The sequence below is a fragment of the Dendroctonus ponderosae genome, unplaced genomic scaffold, assembly GCF_020466585.1.
Source record: "Dendroctonus ponderosae isolate FM_Combo_2020 unplaced genomic scaffold, Dpon_F_20191213v2 Dpon_F_20191213_1, whole genome shotgun sequence".
Classification (NCBI taxonomy): Eukaryota; Metazoa; Arthropoda; class Insecta; order Coleoptera; family Curculionidae; genus Dendroctonus; species Dendroctonus ponderosae.
The window spans coordinates 30,967,794-30,984,013 of NW_026017110.1; the positions used below are offsets into that span (position 1 = coordinate 30,967,794).

Here is a 16,220-nt window from a genome sequence, read left to right on the forward strand (position 1 = left end):
TCTTCGTCTACCTGTTGCATATGACGTGCAGTGACACATAACATGCAGAGTAGTTTCGTCCTCTAATTCGCAACCCCTGCAGGTCGGTTGATCGCCCAGTCCCATCCTGAAGAGGTTGCAGGGGGCGTGTCCTGTTAAAAAGGCCACTATCCTCCTTATTTTTTGCCTGCTGAGACCTAGCAGTTCTTTTTTACGTACTGGTTGTGGAGGTCCCACCAACTGCTTTGCGGTATGGAGTCGCGGTGTCTCCTCCCACTACTTTCTGTGTTGCTCCACGATCCACTGCCCAACTGCCACCCTAACTTGAGCATGAGATATACCGCAAGCAGGTTCTTGGTTGGTCAGTGATTTCTCGGTCCCTGCCTGAGCAAGTTCCGCAGCAATCTCGTTTTCTTTGCCCCTGTTCGTACCAGTTGCCCAAGTGAGTTTTACTCTGTTTGAGCTCCCGGCCAGGGTTGTAAGTTCTTTTACACAATCTAGCACACATTGTGACCTGATTGTGTACGATTCTAATGCCTTTATTGTGGCTTCATCTCCGGTTACGATGGTACTGTGCTTACCATTTTACAGACTTTATTTAAAAAAACGTCTACATAATCTCAATCTCCCAAGTTCCTACTGGTTTCACTTGGGAATTTCTTTATGAAGAGTATGCAGTTGCGTGAAATCGTTAATTTTCAAATCAACATTTACGAAGGGCGCAAAATTTAGGATTTCGTGCGATTTGAATTAACCTTTTAAGCTTTAAAATAATTTGAAGACATTTAGAGCGCATTATTCTTTACTGCACGCCCAACTCTGAACTTGGGATTTTCTAAAAACCCGATGCAAAATGTGTTCCCGCAACAAATGAGCGACTGCAAGGCAACTGCGCCGGTGCGTTGGGTTGGCGGAACAAGCCATTTCGTCACAACTGCGCCAACTCCCGAAAATTCACTGATTTACCCATGTCTAATAGAACTAGAAGTTTCCATTTAAAAGTGTCCACCATGCACACGTTGAAATGTAGCTGTATCTCAAAATATGGGACTGGGAGAAAGGACAACACTTTAACGTCTAAGAAAACTAATATTCACAACTTATTTAACTGTATTTCAAAAAACATTACATTAACTTAAAAAGAAAACTTTTAATAACTAAGCATCTTCCTTTTCTTTTTGAAACCTTCAAACTGCATACTTGCTAGAGGGTTTTTCTTTTTTGCCTAAAAATAAAACATAATATTAAACAAGCAATATAAAGCAGCAGATAGATCTTAGTACATCTATCGTTAGCTATATTTACCAATAGTAATCATAATCAGGGTAATTGATAATTGGCGTAAATAAATTAAAATCACCTTCACAGCACAATAAATCCTATTCTATATTTAATATACTTGTAAAGGGTGTTTTTTAGAGGTATAGAACTTTAAACTGAAATAAAAGCAATAAAAATTATGTTGAGGTCATGGTACTGCCTTTACTGAAAAAGCAAGTACATGCCATTATAGCTTCAGTGTGATGTGGAGAGTTTGGGCGCCACAGCAGTACGTCGCCGTAAGAAACAGAGCCAATGCTAAAATAACTCAAATCGAAAAAGACTATTGGGAAAAGTTCTCCACCGATATACAACGGTACGGAGGACAACGGAGAATATGGAAGCTCATTAGATCGCAGAAGAAACCAGTTCACGACCAAATCGCAGTCTATATTACCGTTGAGGAAAGGACAAACCACCTCAAGAGTCTGTGCAACATCGAAGAACAAGCGGATCTATGGATCATGCCCAACAACATCGACAACTACATATTAAACAAAACAACAGAAAATCACAGAAAATCACCAGACCCAGATAAAATAACAAACGAAATGCTTAAGTATGAGACGATGAGCGGACACAAACAAAACAAAATGTATGTTAATAACGGCAGAGATGAGAAGTCTAAGGTCAATAGCGGGAAAAACACAACGGGATAGAGTGAGGAGCGCAACAATAAGACAGACCTGCAAGGTGGAGGATGTATCAGTATGTATCAGATGGGAACGAAAGCGCAGAAGATGCTGGCGGGACCATGTAGAAAGAATGGACCCCGAAAGGGTAGCCAAGATTGTGCCGAATGGAAATGCAGCTGTTAAAAGACCCATCGGAAAACCACCGAAAAAATGAAAAAAATAGTTGAACATCTATATCACAGGAGAATCAACAACATTGACCAGACGAAATAAACAGACCAAACGGTCTTTACAAATAATAACAAGAAGAAGAAGATTTAATATCCCATGTATGATTGAAGGAGCATGTCAAAATAAAAATTTGTTCGTACATAGATTGAGAGTTCGCGCTGGGTAAGGAATTCAATTCACGCAAACCTAGAACTATTTATGAAATATTATCTCACACTCTCACTGAATATTGGGTTCGTCCAACTAGTTTGCATAAAAAAATCGCCAGCTTTATCAGCAGAATAAAACTCATCTTTAACTTATTTAAATACCAAAACGTACCTGTAATTTGGCTTTCAAATCCGCCGACCTGCTGTGATCGCGTTTTCTCTTGGTTTTCTTGTTCAAGCCAGCAAGATTTTTCAAAGTTGGTGGCACAATATAATCAGGAACATCGCTCAAATGCTGCTGTACTTTAACTGTATGTAGCGCTTTGTCGTGACGAAGCACTTGAAGATCTGTTGGATTGTCTTCAAAGTAGCTCTATAAAATACCAACAATCAATGTCCATTCAATAAAATTGTAAAATAAAGCGTATGCTTGCCTTTAATTTTTGACAGTTAAGGATTTCTTGCTTGATCTCTTTTAATCTTGCCTCGCGAACGGCGATTTTGGTAACTGCTCTCCATGCATCTTTGGCTCGATATTTAAAAGCCTCCACTTCTTCTAACTTGAATTGGTAGGACCTGAAAGCAGTACAAAACAAGAATAAACTAGCAACACACGGTCAGTAAATATTAGAAAGTTACCTAAATATTGAAATGTCCTCGCCTTGTTTAAGACACTTTTCAACTTTATCTAACAGAGGGCCTTCTTTGATGCTCACAAAAGACAATACGCTTCCCTGAAAAATAATAGATGAAAACACTAGAAAAATTCCCACTTAATAGCAGATGTATCTACCAACCTGATGATTTCCTCTCGCAGTTCTGCCAGCTCTATGAATATAAGACTGCACATCCAAAGGAAAATCGAAATTAATGACATTGGAAACGCATTGAAAATCTATTCCTCTTGATACGCCGCTATTTTTGTCTTTGTTTCGCTGAAATCTGCTAGGTTTTTTGTGACCAACAAGATCTGGCGCACCTTCGTTACTGGGTTGCTCCAAAGATTTTTCGTCAGATGCAACTATAATATCGTAAACTCCTTGATTGAACTGATTTACGGAATGACATCTTATGGCGCTGGGCAGTTCTGAATTTAATACACAGGTGCGTATGGCAAATTGTTCTAAATATAATTTTAGCCTAAAAACGATTTATGGTCATGCTTATCATTTAAACTGTTCGACTAAAATACTAATATAAAATATCAATTGTTTTTACTAAAACTGAAAACAATAACGAAAAATATAATTAACAAACAACATACAAATCTGAAACAAAAAAACACAGATACTTACTTATAACATTTGTCTACAGTATTAACGAAAACTATCGTTTTTCCTCGTATTAAATGCAATTTAAGTAAAGCGTACAAAATGGTAGCTTTGTCCATTTCTTCAGCTTTAAGATTATAATGAGTCAGTTGACTAGCCGGCGCCAAATCGGGTTCCTCAAGTTTCAAAATAACCGGATTGTGCAATACGATCTTTTTCAAACTCTTGACATCTTCACTTAATGTAGCTGATGACAGAATTGCCTGGTATATATTTGGTAACTTTCTACAAAATAAAATTCAATAATGTGATAAATACACCGAAAAATTGCCGAACAAAATGCTAATAGAAAAGTACTCTTTTGAAATTCTTCGATCCCGCTTTTCATAATTTAAATTTGCAGATCTAATAGATCTAAATTATTGAATATATTGAATTATTATGAGATATGAAATTATATCTTCACCGAAGGTGAGAGTGAGTAAACACAAAAATCGAATTATCTTATTAAATACTTACTCTAATAGTTGTTTTATTTCTGTTTCATAGCCAAAGGAAAATACTAAATCAGCTTCATCTATAACAAGAATTTCTAAGGATTTCTTTAAATTCAAATTTCCCGCCAACATGTGTTGCAAGCATCTGGCAGGTGTAGCGACCACAATATCAGGCTTCTCCATCAGCAGAGGTCTCTGAATATTTAGGTCTTCCTGGGGTGCAATGTCGACACATCTAACCTGGGAAAAGTACGGTTTCTTTTAATGGGAAAAACTTTGGGATTAATAAAGTTTTTACCTCTCTAGAGCACTTAATACTAATATCCTTAATAGCCCTGTAAATTTGTTGGCATAGTTCCTTACTGGGCGCCAATACTAGAGCCTTAGTGTCTTGCTGAGTGGATGTTTTCTTCAAATTCAAAATCTTCTGTATAACAGGTATGGAAAAAGCTGCCGTTTTTCCGGAACCGGTGCGGGCTCGCACCAAAACATCTTTTCCTTCTAAAAGAAGGGGTATTGCTTTTTCCTGGATTAGAGTTGGGCTTGCCCATCCCAGCTTTTCAATAGCCTGTTAATAAGTTTTATAGTATAACACATAGCAAGTATAAACAAAATGTATTTTTTTATTAGCTTCTTCATATACAGGGTGGGCCAACGAGAAGGTCGCACCCCTATTAATGGTTCCCCTTGTAGACTGACAGGAAACCGTCAACTTTGATTTTTAAGGGGACAATTTTTTGACTCTCATTGCATTATACAGAGTGTTTCATAAACAAGATACTACGTCACACTTTTGATTTTTAAATATAAACCTACCAATAATATGTTATTTTTCGATCCTGTCAGAAGTTTGTAGTAAATTTGGTTGAACATGTCTTATACCCATGTCCAACCCTTTTAATTTTATTTGCGTTTGTTGTACAAATGATGATTGAGATATTGAGCCGTTCGAAAAATCTCATATTGCCGTTTCTATGGATATCTGACAGATTATTAAAAACAACGAGTCGCCGTCAAGTGTCAGCTTATATTTAAACTTTTTTTAACTTAACATGTACATCTTACATGTACAACATTATAATAAAATTTTCAATTCATAAAAGAGTGGAAATATTTACAATTTATTTTAAAAATTGAAGTTGTCCCAGGGTTACCGCCCGTTTATTTAATCAGTTACGTCCAGACAGAACTATTAACGATAAGTATGTGGGAAGATTAATCAGGAAGTTTGAAGAATCTGGACCTGTGACTAATGTTTTGCACAATCCAATTCGAACGGTGAAGAACAATGCCATTGATACAGCGGTTTTGGGACACGTAGAACTTGACAATACCCAAAGTAGGTACTCGTCAACTGGCTGGATCTTCCAAATTGAAGTCATAAATTTCATCCTTATACAATAAAACTTGAGCATGAACTCAATGAACATGATTACAATAGGAAATTGAATAAATGAGTCAATGGTTGCTCAACAATAGACATTTGATGTTTAATATTTCTTTTCAGATGAAAGCACATTCTATTTACACCGGGTTGATAATAGACATTATTGTTGTTATTCGAGTGACTCGAGCCCTCGATTACTTAAAAAAGTTCATTCGCAACATCCTCAGAAGCTTAACGCTTAGGGAATAATATTATAGTACTTAATAATATTGCTGGAAAATACAACAGATTTAATAATTACGGAAATAATATAAAACGCCGATAACCAGTTTCAATAAGATGGCACATCACCCTATTGTGTAGCACATGTAAGCCAATTTTTGGATCACACCTTTCCTGGTCGGTGTATTGGTAGACGAAGTTCTATTGAGTGGCCGCCGCGGTCCCCAAACTTTAATCCTTTGCACAAAGATAACTTCAGATAACTTGGCAAATGTCCGCAAAAGATTTGAGCAAAATCTTCATTACTGTATGAAGGAAACGGATACCATTTTCAACATTTATTACAACATTGAAGTCCATATGTTTGCCTAATAAATATTGTTCAAGTTTAATACTTGAGTTATTTAATTTTAAGGAAATTATAAAAATGTAGCAAATTTTCTATTATTTACCATGTAGAATTAATTATTCACAGCAGACATTATTGCAAGAATTTTGAGTTTTAAAGTAGGAATCACTAAAGACAATGTTTCACTAAAATTGTCTAACGTCTCAACTAAAGATAACTCAGTAAGTACTTCAGTAAGGCTATACAATTACAAATAAAAATAAAACGATTGAATACAGGTAGGTATAAGACATGAAAATAGTTCTGTCTGGATTTAACTGATTAAATACGCGGGTAGAATCTCTAGCAGAACTTTCGTTTTCAAAATACATTTTGATTATTTCTAAACATTCGCGAGTGGACGATTTCATTCTGGCGGCTAAATTACAACTACACTTTAACTAGTCAAATTTACTTATTTTGTTTAGTTTGACTCAGTTTTTGCAAGCCAATTAAACAAATAGAAACATATTAAAAGTGAGTAAGTATTGTTTTATGTTATAGACTTAATAGCAAAAGTAAAAGACTGTTTAAGGCCACACTGACACTTGACGGCGACTCGTTGGTTTTGCCAACCTGTCAATCCATCTATCCATAGAAACGGCAATCTGCGATACTTTCGAACGGCTCAATATATCGATCATTCAACAACAAACGCAAATAAATTTTAAACCGTTGGAGACGGGTATAAGACATGCTATATCAAATTTACCATCAATTTCTCCCAGAATTGCACAATGACATAAAACTAGTTACCTATATCCAATGTTGCTTCATTTTGCCACTGCAGGGCGCCAAAGTTCTCAAATTAATAGTTTTTTCCAAATTACTTCTAAACGCCTATACAATTTTCACTAATTTTTAAATCAACACTTGCTACATAAACGAACGTATTCTGACGTAAGCGTAATATTTTTTATGCGTAAAAATATTAAAAATGACGCTTGGTTTGCTAATAATTGTTTGAACTTTTGTTACCCCTTGTATATATACTTTAACTTTTTTCCGCTACTAGATGATTTTCTTTTGAAACTTTTTGCCTTTACATTTTTTTGCTTAAACTTTGATCAGACATACAGTTTCTGTACAACTAATTATTTACGATACTTTGAAATTAAGATTTTTAATTATTGGGAACGACAAAAAAGCATGAAAAAGTATTAATTCTAAATAATTGAACTGATTTCATTATTTTAACAAAGGTTGAAAATGTTAACCGTTTTCCCGAAGACATAAATTATTTCTTTTAAAAAATTTAACTTGTAGGTACTTTGGACATCGCGTCGGGCTTGTTTTTAAAATAATCTGCAGCAATAAAGATCCTGTCCAGTAACTCGACTTCTGTAGCGACGGGCAAAGCAAACTTTTTATTTAAAAGAGCCCCACAGAAAAAAATCTGGTTTTGTTAAATCGGGTGATCTGAGTGGCCAATTTATGTTTGCATCGTTGCCTTCAGATTCACCTATTATGCAACTTCGCTCAACACCAAAAACAGTAAACACTATCGGTTGGTTAAATGTACGAAATAATTTGTTCAATTTAAGTAAAGTATTGGTTCTAAGCAACAACACAATACATTTGTAAATATTTTTTGTACAGAAACTGTATGTCTGACAAAAATTTTAGAAAAGGCAAAAAATTTCAAAAGAAAATGAGTTGGTAGCGGAAAAAACTTAAATTATATGTAGACAGGGTAACAAAAATACGAACATTTATTAACAATCAGTCCACGCCAAGCATTCAAACTGATTAGACGTGTTTAGATTCAGTGCTAGACGTGTGTATATTCAGTGCAAACGTATATATATATATATTTTTTTCTTTTATCCGAACATCTACACTCATAAAAATATTCGAAGAATTTACCTGTTTAAAATAAACTCTGCGGCTCGGGTGTCGCAGTTTACTTTATATTTATTTTAATATTTAAAATAAAACAAAAATGGCAAATAACAAACAGCCAAATGACACTACTACTACGTACTCTGACTATATTGAACCAAATATCAATATTTCTCAACACGGCAGTATAAGTCCGTTATCACCAGCAAGGCTCAACCTATCTTCTACTCAAAGAACACAAAACACTCAAATTAGTCCTCTCACGATCATGAGAAAAGATGGCTGTAGCGAATGGCAAACAATAAAAAAGTCACCTACAAAACGCCCAAGACAACCGAATAGTCCCACTGAACCTAATCACAAACGAAATCCGTCGCTAGAACAAAGCAATAGATTTTCCATTTTAACACAAAACGACGATGAAATGGAAATCACAGATATCCAAGTTGAAATAACACAAAACCCAAAACAAAAATGAACCTAAGCCGCCACCTGTCTACATTCCTGATGTAACTAATATTAGCGTATTTCTTGGAAAGCTAAGTGATGTAAACTTACTCGAAGATATCAGATACAAAACTAATAACGGAAACGAAATCAAGCTATACTGCAATTCTACAAATACTTATCGAAACCTTATAAAGTATTTAAATGAGAACAATGCGGTTCACCATACCTACCAACTAAAGCTGGAAAGATAGAGAAGAGGATAATAAGACAGATCTGAATTCCCTAGGACACAATGTAAGGAATGTGTCTAATACTCCAAGCAGAATTACAAAAAATCGGACACCATTGATTTTTGTTGACCTTGCTCCACAGGAAAACAACAAAGACATCTATAAAATAACGCTTTTACAAAACGCTGTAGTTACAGTTGAGCCTCCTAGAAAATCGAGAAACATTGTTCAATGTACAAGATGCCAAAGGTATGGACATACTAAAAACTACTGCACGCTACCTTTTCGATGTGTCAAATGTACTGGCGAACATCCTACCACTTCATGCACTAAAAACAAAAATTCTCCAGCAACTTGTGTTCTATGCGAAGGATCACATYYTGCTAACTACAAAGRTTGTACAGTTTACAATGAAATACAAAAAYAACAAAATCGTCGAACAAATGYAAACCCACGACAAAATAACACCAAATTTAATACCACTTCTACTTCCTCCCAGGAACAACAAACCAGAATTCCTCATAGAAATCGGACATACTCTGAAACCTTAAAAAGTAACAAGCTTCCGGAAATCAATACCGCTGCCGCAGACAATGGAAACCTAAATGCCCTTTTCAGCAGATTAGAAGGGATACTAACCAAACAAGCTGATCAGCTAACATTACTAATTAACCTTCTAACCCACCCACTCACGACGATATCCAAAAATGCCCCATAACACACTCAAAATAATTCTTTGGAACGCTAACGGACTTGCCCAACATCGTGACGAAGTTGACCTCTTCCTCAAAACAAACAAAATCGACATTCTTCTAGTATCAGAAACCCACTTCACTAACAGAACATACTTTAAAATCCCAGGATATTCTATATACAACACTCAACACCCTGATGGCACCGCTCACGGAGGAAGTGCAATTATCATCAAAAATCAAATTATATACTATAAAATGGAAGCATACCAGTTAGACACATGCAGGCTACAAATGTAAAAGTGAACACCCGTGCAGACCTTGGACTAATAACCTTCTCAGCAGTACTGTCCCCCACGACATAAAATTTCAAAAGAACAGCTTGAAAATTACTTCGGAAGACTGGGAAACAAATTTATATCTGGAGGTGACTTTAATGCTAAGCATATAATGTTTGGTTCAAGACTCTCAAACCCCAGGGGCAGAACTTTTTGTGACTACATCCACAATAGAAAAATTGCGATCATATCAACTGGAGAACCAACTTTCTGGAACCAAACATCGACAAGAACAAATTAATTCCTGACCACCAATTTGGCTTTCTCAATCAACACGCGGCAGTCGAACAAGTCCACAGAATTACTGCAAAAATCTCCGAATGTCTAGAGAATAAACTATATTGCGTTTTAGCAATCAAGCGCTTGTTTACGAAAATTTTAACTTTCTCAGAAGACTTAATTTGTTTGTAATAAACACATTGGTTTTGACGACCTATGCGCGAGTTCAAAAGTCCAGACGCCGCCTGTAGTAATTTAACACTTGTTTTAATAATTTTATAATGTTTCAGTGAATTTTAATTTTACAGTGTTTTAGTAATTAGTAATGACCGGCTGTGCTAATAAATAATATAACCGTTTTTATTTTTTTTAAAGCCCACAATTTTAAAGTGTTCTTGTATTTCATGTATATGTATGGACAAAATATTTTAACAACTGACTGTTTCAGACAAATTGATCATGGTGGAAAAACACCAAAACGTTTTTAGGAAAATTGAATAAAATGTGATATATAAATAACTGACTGAAACCCAGGAATATTGTTTATAATCAAATTAGAAATACAGTCAGGAAAACTTACATGAATATACATAATATACAGGTGGTCTACAAAAGAAAATAATTTTGGAATTTTCGGAGAGTTCAATTCGCGTTTAGTTGTCATATGAATATTTTGTGATAACTGGTAATGCCTGCGTAGTGCGCCAACCCAACGCACAGGCGCAGTAACCCAGTTCCGTTGCGGGAAAAACGTTACTTAAAAAAAATGAGGTAACTTTTTGAAAGCTCGTATTATCCGCTAGTCATTAACCAATGAGTTAATAACTCATTAACTCAGAAGGCAGCAACAACTCAAAAACGCAACTCAACACAGCCTTACCCAGACCTAAACTGGCGTAGTTGCCACATTATCCCATTTTGAGTTATTTTAGCTAAGGAATTTCAGTATGCTTTAATTTTTTTATTAAATGTAAAGGGGGCTACCTGCTCTACGTTGCACACGTCGAAAACGAAATAAGTTTGTTACCACACACCGAGATTTTATGTCTTTTACTTAAAAAATTAATACAAAATACTTTAACCCAGTGATCCCAGTTAAATAGAATACAATTGAATAATAAAACAGAGTTGAAAAATGTCTTTGTGGACTAAATAGGCCTCCATTAACAATCGTCGTGCAAGTACGCTGAGATCTCCAAAGGCTGAAGCCAATATTTTGAATCTGATTAAAGAACATCCAAAACTGAGCAGTAGATGATTGGGTTCAGTTAGAAGTAGCAAAGAAACTGTTAATAAGATGATCAGAGAACAACTACTGCATTAATTTCTTGTTCAACGAGTAATAGATATTTTACCCCCTAAAATCAACAATGCCTATAGTTTTGCAACCGGTTTGTCCAAGAACACAGAAATGAAGATATGCTTTTGAAAGCAACCAATTTATACATATTACGAATTTACATCTCCTTAGATATAAATTAGTAGATCTTAGATTAGATATAAATTTGAGACGAAGAAATTTATTTCCAGAAAAACGTGTATTACTCAGAGCTGTACAATTAATACCTAAACATTCCATGTCTACGGTTGGTTATTTTAAACGTCTCTTCCCACAAAAACATCTTAAGCGAATAAATGTTCGATTTCATTGTGTTCATTTCAAATAAGTATTAGAGAAGGTACAGAGTAATGTAACTTCAAATGTTGCTCAATGTTGTATAGAACTTTTTCGGCAACAACATAAAGTTCATATCTGGCACGTGTGATAATAATTGCTTATATTCCATTTAATATATAGGTAATAAATTGTTGTAATATTAAATTTGCTTTTCATAGAATTTTAGGCGAACAACTTGTGTTGCATAGCATACAGCTGGGCAATAGAACGTTTTACCTTGTTTCAACAATATGTTTCCAGACGCTTTCACATGCAATCGGTGCTCGTAATAAATTTGGATTATATAATTGTTGCTATTGATTATATATTTGGATAAATTGTGGATACCAACAATTTTATATTCTTCCAATACCTATAGCAGTACTACCTTGTTTATTATTAAATTGACTTTTACCTACTTATGTGTGTCTGAGCAATTTAAATTTCTTATCAAATAGAAGATTCATTGGAATGGGACTCTTTATATCTAAAGACAAAAGCAATTTCAAAGGCCTACCTTCAGAATTCTGTCATCCAGTTCCATTTCGTGAAAGAGTACACATTTTTCTTCATCCTCCATCACGTACTGTTGTTTTTTCAATATTCCAAGCTTTATTTAAAAATTTATTAGGGAACACAACGTGTGCGACAAACACACAGCACGAGTAGTAATGGTAGTAAACAACTACGTAAAAGTAAGGTTAGTATATTCGATATGAATTTTTTCGGTTATGTGCCAATATGAGAAGAAGATTGTGAAAGATAAAGAAACTAAGTTACCACTCTTTCAATGACGACGTAAACTGAATTCAAATAGGTAAACGCAACTTAAACGATGTCTGTATGTGTTACATGTTTTCAAAACAAGGTACGATTGTAAAGAAATAAAACATGTAAATCAGATTTCATTATTCCCAGTTCAAATGTTCAGGTATTAAAATCATGACAATTTGCGCAAATAATACCACAGCATAATTTTTAACAAAAAATTATTATATCCGTTTCTGAGATGAAACAAAATATACACACATGTAATAATTCAAGCGTTTTCATCATTTTCATAAGCAAACTTTTCTTTCAAAATTAAAAAATTGCTCGGTCTTATCTATTCAGTTGAAAAATATTTCAGTCCAATGTTTTTAAAAAATGTATCAAGATATAACTGATAATATAAACATATTAATTGTTTTAATATTTTCTTCATAGCTTGCCTTTTTACTGTTCACATTTTCTAAGATTGGCAGTTATTTCCAAATAAGGATGCATGAAGTCGGTTAGGATTAGAAAAATTATTTTAAAAAAATAATTGCGCAGTCAGAAAGCCACATACATGGCGATTTGAAAAAATAAGTTTACATTTTAATTTTAGAAATATTTACAAAACGTGATTTTTCGGATTTGCGGTTTTTTTTTAGTTTTTCAGTTTTGTAGTTAGTTCAAATCACATCAAAAAACAAAAAATACTTTCTCATTGCACCTTTTCGAGCTGTACAAGGTGGTGTCTATCAAAAATAATTCCAACGTATCGTTTCTTAGAAACCGTCATCAACTGTTCTTTTTTGATTTGATAACATACCAACGTCAGATATATTAATATATATATATATACAGGGTGGTTTTTTAAAATCTTGAAACACTTAATATTTCGGAAACGAGTGATCCGAGGAAAAAATGTTTCAAATAAGAAGTTAATATCTGGGAGGGGAAAGTTTATTCGTGTCAGAAAAACAACGCCTACTTCGACCTTGTAGGTTAGGCCAACTTGAGAGTCAAAAAGGGAGAATAATTTATCGAAAATATTTTCTTCGATTTTGACAGGGGGCGCTGCGAACAGGACCATACAGGGTGTTCGCATAATGCGTTAGGAATTTTTTAACGATGATTCTACATGCTCAATAATAGTATACGGTACGCGAGGCGATAGTCGAAGGCGTGCCACTGCGTGCATAACGCCATCGACTTCGCCTCGGGCGTCAACTTGAAGCAGTGGCAGAACTTCGACTTTCGTCCCTTGTAATGTAATAAACTATTTTTTATTTTTATTTTTGACCGATTCTGGACATTTCTACGCGAATCAAATTGAAAATCGGTACAGAGTTTAAGCTTACTGATCTTACGACTTTCTGATAAAAAATTGTTTGTCCACTAACCACTAGATGTCCTTTATCTGAATTCCAACTTTCATTTTTCGCATATCTTTTTTTGGCTAGCCAAATATCACAAAAAGTAATATGCGATTTTAAAGATTAAAAAACACTAGACAAAAAATGTGCTTTTCACACACGACTCGAAAAACCTCTTCCTTTAGGAGCAAATTGACATCACAGTTAATATCACTCTCAAACCAGTATACTTGGATTTCATTACAATCGCAGTAAATCAAGTCGTCTGGCTGTAAAATGTGCCAAATTTTACAATTTTCAGTAATTATTGTGTCACTGTTTAATTTAGACTTAATGTTTGTGCTCGAAAACCACCAAATTAGAATGGATCGATAATATTCATATAGTTGCATTCAAATGCAGCAGAAAAATGTAGTTATTGTCAAATTTGGCACATTTCAAAACCAGACGACTTGATTTGCTGCGATTGCAATTAAATCCAAGGATAATGATTTGAGAGTGATAAAAACTTTGATGTCGATTTGCTCCTAAACGAAGAGCTTTTTAAAGTCTTGTGAAGAGCACATGTTTCGTCTAGTACGTTCTAATCTTTAAAATTAAATTTAGCGTGTCAAAAAAGTAAAAAAAAATAAAATCTCGATTTCAGGTAAAGTGTCATCTAGTGGCAAAGTGTAGAAACAGATTCTTATCAGAAAGTTATAGATCACTAAGCTGAAACTCAGTTCCGATTTTCAATTTGATCCACGAAGAAATGTGCAGAATAGGTCAAAAATAAAAATAAAGAAAATGAAGTTTGATAAGCTGTAAGTCAGAAAATATTCGTATTTCGAATTTTTTTATACGACGATGTAGAATCGCCGTTAAAAATTTCCTAACGCATTATTCGAACACCCTGTATACCGTCAAAAGGGCTACTCTACGAGACAAACTCAGCTTGTACTTGGACAAACAGAAGGGGCACAAACACTAATTATGTCGATCAATAGGCAATTTTATGTAGACAATATCGACGACTAAGTTAAATTTGTTTTGCAAATATATACCACCTACTTCCAGATTTAGGTAATCTGAAAGAAAAGGGAAAAAGTTTGGAATCGATAATATTTTAATTACTGTTTTATTTATGTGACACTTGGTTCACATCTTTGGTTTCTAATTTAATGTTTTCGATTAAGCGTTTAAAACGGACCATTTTTCTTATTCATCATATTTAAGGGCTACGAGGTCAGATTCAATGCGGTTCAATATTGAATTATTGTATTGGCCACATTTGGTTTTGTTCTATCGTCGATGCATTTTTTGCAAGACCAAGACCACGACTGCAAAGACTAGTACAGTTATTTAACTTGAACTCTGACTTCCAATAAACTTGTCAGAAATCGCCTATAAAAAAGAAAAAAATTAAATTATTTAAAATGTATTTAAAAAATGACTGGAATTGTAGATTCAACAAAAATGATCTAGTGTTTTCCTTGATTCTGAGAAGTATGCGTTACTTGCTGCACTGTACTCAACGAGTTAAGACACTTGCTGCTTCCTTGAAACTTTGCAATTTTTTTCTTGTTACACCAGCTTATAAAATGTGCATAGGTACTGTTTAAATGTCATGTCTTCATTTATTGGGCATAAATTTGCCATACCCATGGTTTCTAATATCGCATTTGAGTTTCTCATCTAATGAATAAATCATTGTAATATTTTTATTCTGCTCGTTTAGCTCGCACGGCAGTTTTGCCAAACCGCATTGCAGCCGAATTAACCAAGGATCAATTGGTTGTCAGGTTGATAACAGACTGTCGTAATTTTGACAGTCTTGGGCAGCTAATACCTCCGTAATATAATAGGTAAATGCCATAATGTCCTAGGTCACATTAAATTGTCACAGGTTAAAGGACGTTCAATCCGGACGTCTTATTGACGTCGAAATAACGAATTTATATCCAAACTGGTACCGTTTTCGATTTTTATCGGGTTCTATACTTAACAGTTACAAAAACACTGATTGCAAAGTTTAAATGCATTGTTGCAAAAATTTAACAAATTTTCGTAAAACTAAGGCACAGCTTATACAGGGTGATTCAAAATTGGCGTCATTCCTCTGGAGGTGTTATGGTGTCTGGCGCTGTTATAGGAGTACAGAAAAAATTGTAAAATAAATTAATTGTTATTAAAAACTGAGAAATTTGCAAAAAACTATATCAGAGATACGGCAACAATGTTTTTCAAGGTAATCTGCCTAATTAACATTGCGCAATTACCTGTTGATCCGTAATTATTTAAAACTCCGGTAACCATGGAATTATACAGACTGACCATAAGATAGACAAGGATAAACGGTCAACTCAAAAGGAATCGTTGAATGACGGAACGAACTTTGGAAATGTCAACCTGTTCTCATAACCTCTCTAAATTGGAGTTTATAAATAAACCGTACAACGCCAAACATTTGAATGGTTAACTCCAAACAAGCTGTAATCTCCTTGTTATCCAATCTTATCAAGCAGCTTCTCGTATTCAGTTAATTAACTTCTGCTCCATTTGTATCTCCCTGTGCTGTGTGTATCGTACAAACGTGGTAGGAATGTAGCCG

General features: G+C 34.6%; 1 protein-coding gene across 2 annotated transcripts; it reads right to left on the bottom strand.

Annotated features, from left to right (window-relative positions):
* Positions 1–1,074: 1,074 nt before the first annotated feature.
* On the bottom strand, positions 1,075–12,216 carry LOC109532776 (probable ATP-dependent RNA helicase DDX56). Of its 2 annotated transcripts, none has more exons than XM_019897828.2 (9): positions 12,025–12,216; positions 4,381–4,650; positions 4,105–4,322; positions 3,610–3,870; positions 3,112–3,454; positions 2,954–3,048; positions 2,749–2,890; positions 2,487–2,687; positions 1,075–1,204 (listed from the first exon to the last, which is right to left on the bottom strand). In XM_019897828.2, exons 1-9 carry the CDS (start codon positions 12,085–12,087, stop codon positions 1,130–1,132), a joined length of 1,668 nt encoding a protein of 555 aa, XP_019753387.1. In that variant the 5' UTR covers positions 12,088–12,216; the 3' UTR covers positions 1,075–1,129. The 2 variants fall into 2 exon arrangements, with proteins under 2 accessions (XP_019753387.1, XP_048525245.1); XM_048669288.1 differs by lacking the exon at positions 12,025–12,216 and adding an exon at positions 10,431–10,457.
* Between the last annotated feature and the right edge of the window lie 4,004 nt (positions 12,217–16,220).